The sequence below is a fragment of the Canis lupus genome, chromosome 5 (genome assembly GCF_003254725.2).
Source record: "Canis lupus dingo isolate Sandy chromosome 5, ASM325472v2, whole genome shotgun sequence".
Taxonomy (NCBI): domain Eukaryota; kingdom Metazoa; phylum Chordata; class Mammalia; order Carnivora; family Canidae; genus Canis; species Canis lupus.
In genome coordinates this window covers 25,008,703-25,022,252 of record NC_064247.1, presented here as the reverse complement: position 1 = coordinate 25,022,252, position 13,550 = coordinate 25,008,703, and the positions used below count along the sequence as shown (strand labels likewise).

The following is a 13,550-nucleotide window of genomic DNA, read 5'->3' as shown; positions in this document are numbered from 1 at the left end:
AGGAACACTTCTTTTAACATAAATTAGCTTCCTAATTTGGTTAGGACCTCTCTTTCACTATTTTAAACTAATTCCTTTGTGCTCTCAAAACTCAAACTTATTTCCTGCTATTATTATTGTTGGTGGTAGTTTGGCCTCTCTTACCAATTTCTGGGGTGGGCTGAAGTTCAGTGTTTCCAAAGACCAGATTCAAAGAGAAAGAGCAAGATAAGCCTTGTATTAGACACACAAACTAACAAAAATAGAAGCATCTTGTTCGACCACCTTTTATTCTACTGAATAGTGTCACACTGATAGTACAACAAAAGGGAAACCACTTAAAGATCACTGATATTTGGGTCTGAGATGAATACATTCATATGACCATGAGGGAATCTACTGTCAAGACATGCAAAGCTGTCTGGCTTTCCTATCCCACCATGCATAATGTAACATGTACTAGTACATCAGAAATGTGACACTATAATACATAAGTAATCAATAAATATATATGGGTGTAGCTCTCACCAAATCATCCCCATTTTTTTTAAATTCTGAGGTAAATCAGTCTTAAATCATAACACTATTATGAAAACTAAATGAACTAACTTATACAAAAATCTAATGCTTATCAGGCATAAACATACTCCATTACAATTTGGACAAGTGAATTAACCATCTTTTTTAGAAGCTCATTTGTGAGATTCCTAAGTAAAGAAATCTAAGAAAGAAATTCACACTCTTAATAATATGTAACTAAAACAGGGAAAGAAGACAATGCCACCTTTATCTCCTTCAAATAAGCTATGCTAGAAGTCCAAAGTAGAAAGGAAATTTTAAAAACATTTTGTTCCCTATGATCTTAAATTTCAAAAATCTGACAAGACATTTTATTTAGAAGTAGACAGAACTGTTTTTAGAAATATTCAAGAATTTCTTTAAAGAATAAATAAACAGCAGTTATTTTCAAACTGTGCTACATCCACATTGCAAAGAAACTCCCAAAATTACTTGTAAGAGTTAAAGAGTTAATGTCTATTCTCCTAAGAACAACACAGAAGACTTACCATATTTCCCATCATCTCTGCCTTGATAATCCTGGCTCCCAATTTATTCTTCTCATCAATACTCAAGATGTGGCTGGAATCATCCTCAGGACCACCTCTGTTTGAACAACACAGATTAAAAGCATATGAGGGATCCCTGGGTGGCGCAGCGGTTTAGCGCCTGCCTTTGGCCCAGGGCGCGATCCTGGAGACCCGGGATCGAATCCCACGTCAGGCTCCCGGTGCATGGAGCCTGCCTCTCCCTCTGCCTGTGTCTCTGCCTCTCCTTCTGCCTGTGTCTCTGCCTCTCTCTCTCTCTGTGTGACTATCATAAATAAATAAATAAATTTAAAAAAAAAAAGCATATGAAATATAGGAACATTCAAGTAACAACATGAAGACCCAAATGTTATTTTCATTGACGTCAACAAAATTCTTTAGCAAAACAAACAAAAAAAACAAAATTTCAGTATTTCACCAAAAATCAACAGTTTAAAGTTCTCTGTTACAATGTCACAATGGCCTGTGGCAGTTATAATAATAACTGATCAAAGTTCCAGCAACAATGAGATAAATAATAATGTCACTATTCTTTACTAATATTTCCATAATCATTTTTAAAAAGGAAACAAGAGAAAATTAAAACACTAGAATCAGGGCATAATTCTACATGGCAGGGGTAATTCTTATTTGGTGTGATTAAATTACGGATAAGCTAAGAAACTATAACTAGGAAATGACTATTTAACTGCATTCAAAGGGCACCTGGGCGGCTCAGTCAGTTAAGAGTCTGCCTTTGGCTCAGGTCATGATCCCAGGGTCCTGGGATGGAGTATAGCATTGGCATCGGTGCATTGGTGGCATCAGGCTCCCTGCTCAGTGGGGAGCCTGCTTCTCCCTCTCCCGCTGCCCCTCCCCCTGCTTGTACTCTCTCACTCTCTAGCTTGCTCTCCAGCACACGCACTCTCTCTCCAATAAATAAATAATTTTAAAAATAATATTTAAATAAATAAATAAATAAATAAATAACCACATTCAAAGAATAAAAACAATGACCATGCGTCCTTTTTGCAAAATAAACCCTGAATAAGTCAAACAACATAAACTAATTTATAACTAAGATCATGTCCCAAACCTATACTCGGTGAAGACGAGAAATTTCCAGCTAGGGTTAGAGTCCTGGCATAAAAAAGTTGTCTCAGTTACTTCTTTATGAAAGATAATGGCAGGGAAGGGGAATGCCGGCCGCACCTGAAGGACTCCTTAGTGAATGAGACATAGCTAGAACTCCAAATCAGCCAGAGAAAGGAGAAAGAAAGCTGGAAAGCGAAAAAATTACAGCAAAGTGTGGAGCATTCCCCTTGAGTATTCAGCAAGAAACTACCTGTAGTCAGAGAAACCATCATTCCAAAGAGCAGAGGAACAGTATTCAGTATTTCAGGAATGGAAAACTCACAAATCAGAAAACACTGGGTAGAGTATTAGGGGCCATACTTCATTACTGGAAGTCTAAAGGAACAAATAGTTTCCAATTCATTTAACTATGTCACAAAGCTCAAGAATATTTACAAGAATTCAAAAATATTCAGCAATCAACAAGGTAAAATTCATAATATCTGGTATTCAATCAAAGATTACCAGACATGCAAAGACATATAAAAGTAAGACCCACAATTAGGAGAAAAAGCTATCAATCAAAATCAACCCCAAAATGACTCAGATGTAAGAAACTACAGATAAGAAAATTAAGTTATTATTTTAACGGTATTTATATGTTTAAAAAATTATAAACTAAGATATAAAATAGATCAGAATTGAGCTTCTATAGTTGAAAACTACAATGTCTGAGATAAAAAATATAGTAGATAGGGTTCATGAAAGATTAAACTGCAAAAAAATTTGTGAACTTGAAATCTTAAAACCCATGCAGCAAAATGAAACAAGAGAAGAAAAGAATTTTAAAAAATAAAAAGAGCTTCAGAGCTATGAGACAACCTTAAATACCCTTCTGTTCATGTCATTGGAGACCCTGAAAGAAACAAATGGGAGACAGAATATACAAAGGCCAATTTTCCAGATTTACTAAAAATTTAAAAACTTACAGAACCAAGAATCTCAGGAAATCCTAAGCCCAAAAAGAACTATAAAAAAACAAAAAAGCAAAACAAAACAAAAAAAAACAACCCCACATCAGGGCACATCATAATCAAATTGCTCAAAGCTAGTAATAAAGAGAACACTTTTAAAGCAGCCATAGTGGAGAGAAAAAGACACACTTAAGCAAACAGAAACAGGTAAATGTTACAGCAGATTTCTCATCAGAAACAATCCAAGCAAGAAGAGAACAGCAATACCTCTAAGATACTTTAAATCGTCAACCGAGAATTCTATATCAAGTGAAGGTATCTTTCAAATGTAACACAAAATGAAGCCCCTTTCAGAAACAAAGTTGAAAGAATGTTAAATAAAAGGCAGAAGAAAAATTATACCAGACTGAAATGTGGATCAATCCAAAGGAAAGAAGAGCAACAGAAATGATGATAAGAGTAAATGTATAATACTTTTTATTACACAAATTTCCTTAAAATAACTATTTAAACAAAATAATAAGTGAGAGGTTTATGACGAGGGTAAGTGAAATGTATGACAATGCTAACAGAAAGGACAAGAGGGGTAAGTGTAAATAAAAACTATTGTAAAAAAAAAAAAAAAAAAAGGGATCCCTGGGTGGCGCAGCGGTTTGGCGCCTGCCTTTGGCCCAGGGCGCGATCCTGGAGACCCGGGATCGAATCCCACATCGGGCTCCCGGTGCATGGAGCCTGCTTCTCCCTCTGCCTGTGTCTCTGCCTCTCTCTCTCTCTCTGTGACTATCATAAGTAAATAAATAAAAATTAAAAAAAAAAAACTATTGTAAAGTTCTTATACCATACCGCAATGGTATAACACCACCTAAAATTGGACAAGTTAAAGATGTATACTATCAAATATAAAGAAACGACAAAAATAACACCCAAAAAAATTATAAGAAATAGAATCATAAAAATATGCAATCTAAAATAAGTCAGATAAAGAGGAAAAAGAGAACAAAGAACAGATAGTATAAACAGAGAAGAAATATCAAAATTACAGATTTAAACCTTATTATATTACATTATATATAAATGATTTAACCATCTGAAATAAAAGGTAAAACTGTCAGGTAAAAGAGCAAAACTCAACAACAAGAAACATACTATAAAAACACAAATATGTTAAATATAAAAGGGTGGAAAAAGATATACTGTTGTAACACTAGTCAAAAGAAAGGTGAAGTGGCTTCTTTAAAATCAAACAAATTATATTACAGAGCAATAAATATTACCAGGAACAAAGAAAGCTTTTTCATTTCATATGAAAAAGTGAATCCATCAAGAGTACAGAAAAATCCCTAAATGTTTATGCACATAATGAGGGCTTCAAAATACATAAAACAAAAACTGATAAAATTGCAAAGAGAAACAGACTAATTTACAATTATAGTTGTCGATTTCAAGACTCCACTCTCAATATTTGATGGAATAAATAAATTCTTCAAGGATATGCAAGACTTGAATAACACTAACAACTAACATGACCTAGTGAACAATCAGAGAATATTCTACTCAACAACAGAATACATTCTTTCCTAGTACATAGGAACACTTAACCAAGACAGACCATATTCTGAGCTATACAAGTGTCCATAAACTTAAAGGGATTTAAGTCATACAAACTATGTTCTCTAAATCCCGTGATATTATTAACAAAGATCTCTGGAAAATCCTCAACTATTTGGAAACTAAATAGCATATCTGCAAATAACCCATGGTCAAGAACGAAATCAAAGAGAAATTTAAAAGTATTTCAAATCAAATAAAAATATAAACATAATATATCAGAATTTACAGGATGCTACCAAAGTATTACTTACGGAGAAACTTATAGCTAGCTCTAAATGCTTATTTCTAATATAAGAAAGATCTCAAATCAATAATCTCAGTTTACAAGTTAAGTAGAAAAAGAAGAGCAACTCAAACCCAAGTAAGCAGAATGCAAGAAATAATAAAAATCAGAGTGGGAATAAATTAAAAAACAGAAAAACAATAAAGAAATGCAATGAAACCAAATCTGTTTAGGACAATCAATGAAATTGGTAAACCTCTAGTTGAACTAATTAGGGGGGAAAAAGATAAAAATTACCAATAAAGAAATGAGAGATGCAAAATCACTAAACATTCTGAACACCTTACAAAAAGATATCTGGATGGAAATAAGCACATAAAGAGATGCTCAATATCACTTGCCATTAGGAAAATGCAAATTAAAACCATGAGATACTGCTACACATTTCCAAGAATAACAAAAATTGACCATTCTAAGTTTTTGCAAGGATGTAAAGGAACTGCAAGTCTTACACACTGCTAATGGGAATGTAAAATGATACAACTCGGTAAAACTATTTCACAGTTTCTTAAAATTTAAAGATTTAATTACCATATGATCTAGCCAGTCCTCTCCTAGGTATTCACTCAAGAGATAAAGCAGCATACATCCATACAAAGATTTATACATGAATGTTCAAAGAAGCTTTATGTATAATAGCTAAAAACTGGAAATGTTCAAAATGTGCACCAACAGGTGAATGGAAAAATTGTGTTCTCTCTACCAAAGCCAAACTACCCACCCACCAATAAAAAAGAATAAATTATTGTTATATGCAACGACATAGATGAAGCACAAAGTGAAAGCCAGACAAAAAAAGAGTACATAACATATGATTCCACTTATATAAAACTCTAGAAAATGTAAACTAGTTTATAATTAAAGAAAGCAGATGAGTGGAAGTTTAGGGGACTTGTAAAGGTGTGGGGAGAGGTGGAAAGAATTATAAAAGGGTACCAGAAGCTTTGGGGGGGGTTGAGGTTTCATAAGAATATACATTTTTTAAAACTCACCAAATTATACATTTTATATATATGCAGTTTATATATGTCAATTATACCTCAATATAAATATACCTCAAAAAAATTCTCAAAGGGGAGTGATAAAAAACTTTTAAGCTGAAAAACCTGTCATAATCTCACATATAAAGGATATATCTATGATATTCCTAATTTTTCTGAATTACTAAATATCATCATACTCTACTGAAAGTACTTGAGTTTTCAACATACATGCTGAGCCAGTAATACTAAACTATATATATAGACCTTTAAATCAAAACTTGACCTAACAACCAATTATTTTTAAGTAGCAAATTCCTTTTTGGGCAAAAAAATATATATATAAATCTTTCAATAGGTAGCATTTGAGTTTTTTAAAAAAATAAATAAAAATTTAAAAGATTTATTTTTAAAAAAACATTAATTAATATCTGCAAAAAAATTCTATAAGAACCATTTCATATTAGGGAAAGAAAAAAACCACATTCTGGTGCTCAAAGAAACCTAAAATATTACAAGTGAAGCACCAATAGAAAGGAACATGTTTTTGTTCCCCTCAAGTCCTTTCAATCTACTTTTTATTTTGTATTTTTGATACACTGATGTTTACTGAGCACTTCCCCATGCCAGATACTATGAAGTAACTTTACTCCCCCCCTCCTTTTTTTTTGAGACGTGACCTATTTTTTTCTTCCAAATTCTTATTTAAATTCTAGTTAGTTAACATATAGTGTAATACTGATTTCAGGAGTAGAATTTAGTGATGCATCACTTACATACAACACCCAGTGCTCATCACAAGTGCCCTCCTTCATGCCCATCAGCCATCTAGCCCAACTCCCCATCTACCTACCTCCATCCACCCTCAGTTTGTTCTCTATCCCCCAGGGTCTCTTATGGTTTGCCACTTTCTCTTTTTCGTATTACCTTCCCACACATTCATCTGTTTTGTTTCCTAAATTCCACATATGAGTGATATTATATGGTGTACATCTTTCTCTGACTCAATCTACGTTAAAAACCAATTAAGAACAACAGTAGGAGGTATTACTTGTATTGTTGAGGTACTACCTGTATTGTTAGTTGTATTTTTGTATGGAAAATATTTTTTAGTAACTTTTTCCAAATTAAATTCTGAAGTACACATAATTTTTATTGTATTATAAATGTAATTTATTTTAATTTCAGGCAACCCAATCATATTTCAATAAAAAGCTGGACTTCCTAACCAACACAACTTTCCTCAACTTGTTTTCTTTCTCATTCGATTAATTCCTCGAAATTCTCTGCTTTGAAAACTACTACTCCTGTTCTTTATGTAGGAATTATATAAATATTAAATTTTTACATGTATGTATAAGGCATAACAAATTTAACCATACTTCCTGCCCTTTTGAAAAAGTTATCAGTGGAATTATTCCCCCATGAAGTCAGCCTGCCCCTGGATCTACCTTTTAAACTGCCCAGCTTCCTAAGTGAAAAACTTCCTAATATTCCTTCCGATTTTTCTGCCTTTCCTTGATGCCAAATCTTTAAGTACTTGACCAAATTTTTCTTTCCAACAGTTATTCCTAATTCAACCATTTTTCATCTCAACTCCAGCCAACTGAGAAATAAAGAACATAGGAAAGGTAAAATGGATAAGGGGTTGGTTTCCTCACTATTTCTCCAAACTTTTCTTTGCTAATCCAATAGATGTTTTACTATAATCCCGACACATAACATGTGCACACAGGATTTCTCACTGAATTCAAATATTCAGGAAATAAGCTGTCTTGCATGCAAGCTCAGATTTATAGAATTATAGACCTATATTCAGAATTATAGAATAAACACCAGAGAAGTCTAGATGGCACAGTCAGTTAAGCATCTGACTCGTGGTTTCAACTCAAGTTGTGATCTCAGGGTTGTGAGATTGAGCACCATGCTGGGCTCCACGCTCAGCGTGGAGTCTACCTGAGATTCTCTCTCCCTCTTCCTCTGTCTCTCCTGCTCTCCTGCTCTCTCTCTCTCTCTCTCTCAAATAAATAAATTTTAGAAAAAGAAGGAGGAGAAGGAGGAAGAGGAAAAGAAGAAAAGTCAAAGGCCCAAAACCATTAATTCATCTCCTTTAGAGAAGAAAGATTTTAGGGATGTTAATAAACTACTATACCAAGTGTCAATATGTCAACAGATACATGCCTATGAATAGATAAGGATAAAAATAAAAGTATAAATACCTAAAAACAGACTACTAATAAAATTCTAAGAGTTCCTAATGCAAGCTTTGCATGAAGCTCTAGAAGCTGTTTCTTTAAACTGCCAATTATAACCTGGCTTGAAATGAGAAATCCTTCCTAGGATTATGAGAAAAGGAGTTCTGGAGTTAGACTGACATGAGTTCAAATCTAGACTCTGTCACTAACTTTATGAGATTGGGCAAGTGTCTTAACCTGAGGCTATAAAACCCAAACACTGATTAATACATACCCTTACATTATAGGATCAAATGTGATAATGTATAAAATTATAGTAATTGCAGTAATAGAATAAAATTCCAAACACAACACATAACCTGGTACTCAATAATGGTTAGTTCCTTTTGCCCCTAAGAGCCAATTACTAAATCAAAGAATTCTCCAACCAGTACTCCATTCACTATGTTCAAAATCCAATGGTGAAATCTTTTCAAGAAAAGAAAGAGGGCTGCTGGGCTGGCTCAGTAGGTGACTCTTGACCTCCGGGTCAGGAACTCAAGCCCCACGCTGGGTGTAAAGATTACTTACATAAATTAAAAAAACTTAAGACAAACGTACAGAAGAATGTCTAGGGATGGTGCACAGAGAAGTAACCAAACCCTTTCAGGGACAGCAGAATTAAAAGCTTCATCACTGAGCCGTGGAGGCCAACTCAAGTTCCTCCTCTCTTCTACATTCATTCACTCCTTCAGTTCATGACTTCTTATCTCTCAACTATAGCCTCCTAAGCAGTATTTCAGACTCAAATCTGTTCCATTTCCCAAGTTAACCTATGGAATACCTTGGAATCTTTCTAAAATACAACTCTGATTTCAAATCCTGGACATACCTGTTTCCTATCACAACAGAATATTGTCTGACTCATAAGCATAACTTTGTATGCCATTTACAGAGCACACAAGCCACACCTGCAACACCTGCCTATTCATCTTCCTCCCATTCAACTACATTCCATAAATTATTGAGAGGCCAATGTATGCTATGCACTCTCAGGATTCAGAGATGCGAAGACTCCAGATATGTCCTCTCCTCAGGGAGCTACTGCATCTAATACTCCAAAATACTAATCACAATATTCAACTAGACCATGCTGTTTCTTGTCTCCAAGTTATTTCCTGGATTCTATTCCCCTGATTATGTCTCAGAAGAAACATCCCTTCTTGTATGTAAGAACTGAAACTATAAGGATCTATACCTATACCTGTAACTTTAAGTCCATGGCATTTATGCTCCTATATTTGTTTACATGCTTATATATAACTGACTTTTTGATACTATGAGCTCCTTGAAGGGTATGACATCATACCCGTTTTTATACCACTAGACCTAGGAAATCAGTGTGTTCAGTAAGTATAAAATAAACAGTAGAAAGAATTTGTCAAAGCCATCTAATTTAAGCTTCAAGGGACATGTATGGCACAAAAATAACCTCCCCTTGTCACTGTATTCCTTGTCACAGTAGACACCTTTTTCAAATCTGAGTAAAAGCTTATTTCTCAAACTTCCAGTTTCCAAGGATTACTTTAAGAAAATATGATATGCACATGGACTGCTAATTTTAAGGTAACTCTGTTCTAAAAATTCACCTATATTTTTTGGTAAAGATAAAATAAGCTAATAGCAGTTAAATCATAAAAATGAGGGGACACTTCAATTTTATGAGCTGTGTATGAATCAAGCTGTTAATCACTTTTTTTCTTCAGAAGCTATTAAAATCACTGTGGTCCATATCCAGAGTAAAAAGAACACCAATATTATGGGGATCATATGTTGAAAAACACTGACCTAAGCCATCAAGAATTTCTATAATTTTCTCCTGTTGTTCACAATATACAGCCACACCTTCCTCTTCCTTAACACTTCCACCCCCGATTAATTCTTCTACTTGTAGGAGGACACTGGATTCTATGTTCATCCACAGTAACCTTGGGATTTTGCTCAATTATGGCATCTGTCATCTCTCTTCTAAAATCAATACTCTTAAAAAAAATAAAATACTCTTTTCCATTAATAATGTATTCAGGTATCTGTGCCATAAAAAAAAAAAAGGGAGGGAGAGAGAAAGGAGGCCATTCACTTAACCTGTGTCTCCCACATATACTTTCTATCTCTACCATCTCATGACCCACAATCATAATTTGGTCTATGATATTCCAAAGATGATATTCATGATTAAATTGCCAAAGACCTCTATTATTTCTATCCAAAGGCCTATCTTTGTCATTTTACTTGACTCTTCCCTTTTTTTAAGAACTTTACTCTTCCTGTCACTCTCAGTATATAAGCTAAAAGATTCCATCAAGGGGACAATGAAGGTATGAAGAACTCCAACAAAGTTCACAAGTTTCAAGAAGATAACTGGAATCCCAAGAGACCTTTAAAAGCAGCAACTTTCATTGTCATAAAATGTGTACTCCTACATCATTTGGTGGGGCGGAGATTTCCTAACAGGAATTCAATTGTTTATTAGTAGATAAGGATAAATTAGATAATATACAAGAATTCCAAACACCTGATTCTATTATCTTCAATATTAACACATACTTCAACATACTTCGTAGAAGAGCAATAGGTATCAAACAAAGACATTAAAATGAATCGTTGAGCACACAAAGAACACATTATTTCATCTTGTTAATACCACAGCAAAGATACCGCCTAGCCGCAAACAGCAAGAAAAGACTTCTCTTTACTTTCTCTAAGCATTTACAATGATGAGCAAATACTCTGAAAAAAATATTGCTGGGGTACCTGGGTGACTAATCAATTAAGCATCTGCCTTTGGCTCCCCCTGCTTATGCTCTCTTTGCCTCTGTCATATACATAAATAAAATCTTACAAAATAAAAAAAAACAAAAATAACAACCACATTGCCATAACATCTGCAATTACACTATAAAAAGAAAAAAGTGCAACTGTTTCTCATTTTCCAGGATTACTGCTAAATTTCAGAAGTCCTCTTCATAGTTTCTAAAAACTATGGGTTAGTTCCTGATGTCAACTTCATAAAATCCAAATTAAGGACATCACACTAATTTTTGTTCATACTGCATACTTCCTAGGTTTCAACATCCTGAAAATATATACCTAATATTTTTCCACAAAACAAAATTATATACAAACACATTTTATTTCTAAGAATAATAAGCTTAAAGATCTTGAGCACATTGACCACTTTGAGAGGATGTTTTGTGTCTACATAAGATAACTGTAGGCTCTAAAGAGGACAAAGGAAAAGAATGAGAAATCTGATCAGAGTAAGAATGAATGAAAGGAAGGATGAAAAAGGAAAAGTGAAACAAGAAGAAAATGCAACTCTACTAGCGATGAAAACACTATAAATTACATGAAAACTAAAGAGTCTCATGGAGAACTCAAAAAAGTTATCACGACACATGACTAATTAGCAAAGCTAAAATAAAAGTAAACAAACATTTTAAAAATATGTCAAACTTCAATACTTAAAGAAATGCAAATCAAGGAACAACTGTTTCTGAAGTAGGTATACAACAAAGATTGAAAAGTGCAATACTGTTGGCAAGGAAAAGTTTGGTTAGAGAGTAAACTTGGTTAATATAACAAAATACATAAATAAAATTCCACGCTTGGAGTTTTTCAGCTATATTTAATCAGTGTGCAAAGACACATATTACAAAACTATTCACTGCAACATTATTGTAAGAGCAACAAACTAGAAACAACCTAAAGTCCATCAACAGGAGACTGAGGAGGAATACTAGCTTCTATCTAAGTTTTAACAGAATATTAAAGGGCCTTTGAAAGCTACATACATACAAGCTGATGTGAAAAGGTCTTTTTTTTTTAAGATTTATTTATTTATGATAGACATAGAGAGAGAGAGAGAGGGGCAGAGACACAGGAGGAGGGAGAAAAGCAGGCTCCATGCCGGGAGCCCGATGTGGGACTCGATCCCGGGACTCCAGGATCGCGCCCTGGGCCAAAGGCAGGTGCCAAACCGCTGAGCCACCCAGGGATCCCCTGAAAAGGTCTTTAAGATACACTGATAGGGCAGAAAAAAACCAAGGTTCAGAACAGCATATGCATTGTGAAGCTTTGTAACTTAAATATATAATTGTTTTTTATATATAATTACACATGCTATCTCTTGTAAAAAGTCACAAATCCAGAAAATGGCTAGTGTTACATACAATTGCCAGATAAAAAATATGACACCCAATCAAATGTGAATTTCAGGTAAACAAAAAAATTTTTTAGTGTAAGTCTGTGCAAATTCTGCAAGGGACTTACTTTTGTTTATTTGCGAAACCTAGTAACCCTAGTGACACAACACTCTGCAAGTTACAACCTCGTATGTTTCTGTTTCCCCATCTGGAAAATTCAGGAGTCACAATATTTTCTCCTAGTTCTAAAATCAGTTCGATGATTTTTTTCCCATACTTCTAAGATTCATGGTTCTAAAGCTCCCCAGAATTCTAGCATTTTATAAAAAATTCAGCATATACCCAGAATAATGTTCAAACAAACTAAGAGTTTCTCACGATTCTTCACTGACTCAAGTCCCTGAAAATAGGCATTCTTCCACATCTTCCTTTGGTCTCTTACTTCACAAAACGTATACAGGCTCAGAACTCTTTTCATCTTTCACATATATGTAGATAATTTCTAGACTGCTCTTTCCTTCTCCGGTCAATCATGGAATTCATGGAAAGCTTCAAACCATCTGACATTAAAATAACCCAGCATCCAACTCTTTAACTCAAGCATTCACTCTTGACTTCAGCTCAGGTCATGACCTCACGGTTGTGGGATCAAGCCCTAGACTGCTTGAGATTCTCTCCCTCTGCCTCTCTCCCCACCTAAGTGTGCTAGCTCTCTCTCTAAAATAAAATATATAGTTTACATAAATATATATAACATATAAGCATATATACAGCTTCTAGTGAGTGCCTATATAAAATATTTTCAATTTTATAAATAAAATATATTTATTAAAACAAATCTTTAAACATATATATGTTTACATAAATATATACAGTATAACATTCTAACATGTATGTTATAAACATATAGATCTTCCAGTGAGTGCCTATATTACAGTAGTTCTATCAGAAACTTACAATTTAAATACAACCTACAAATAAGAATTAGAGAACCAGGTGAAATAGAGTGTAAGACTGTTTCACATGCAGCTGCAGTCACAGGCGTCAAGACCTGCAGACTGCCCAAAGGTTAAGGCAACCCTGATGATCAAAGGAAGTAAGTTTCAGCCCATCAGGAGGTGAGGACTAGAAACAGTCTACCTTTCAGAGTACCTAGAGTAAAGCCCAGGCAACTACATTATGTGT

At 34.2% G+C, this 13,550-nt stretch overlaps 1 protein-coding gene across 3 annotated transcripts in view; it reads right to left on the bottom strand.

Annotated features, from left to right (window-relative positions):
* Positions 1-13,550, bottom strand: part of CWF19L2 (CWF19 like cell cycle control factor 2) — a 145,106-nt gene that overhangs the window by 79,806 nt on the left and 51,750 nt on the right. For all 3 annotated transcript variants that reach the window (XM_025465667.3, XM_049110021.1, XM_049110022.1), the window contains exon 9: positions 1,047-1,143. In XM_025465667.3, the coding sequence (XP_025321452.3) occupies positions 1,047-1,143 (97 nt within the window). The remainder of the gene's footprint in view (positions 1-1,046; positions 1,144-13,550) is intronic.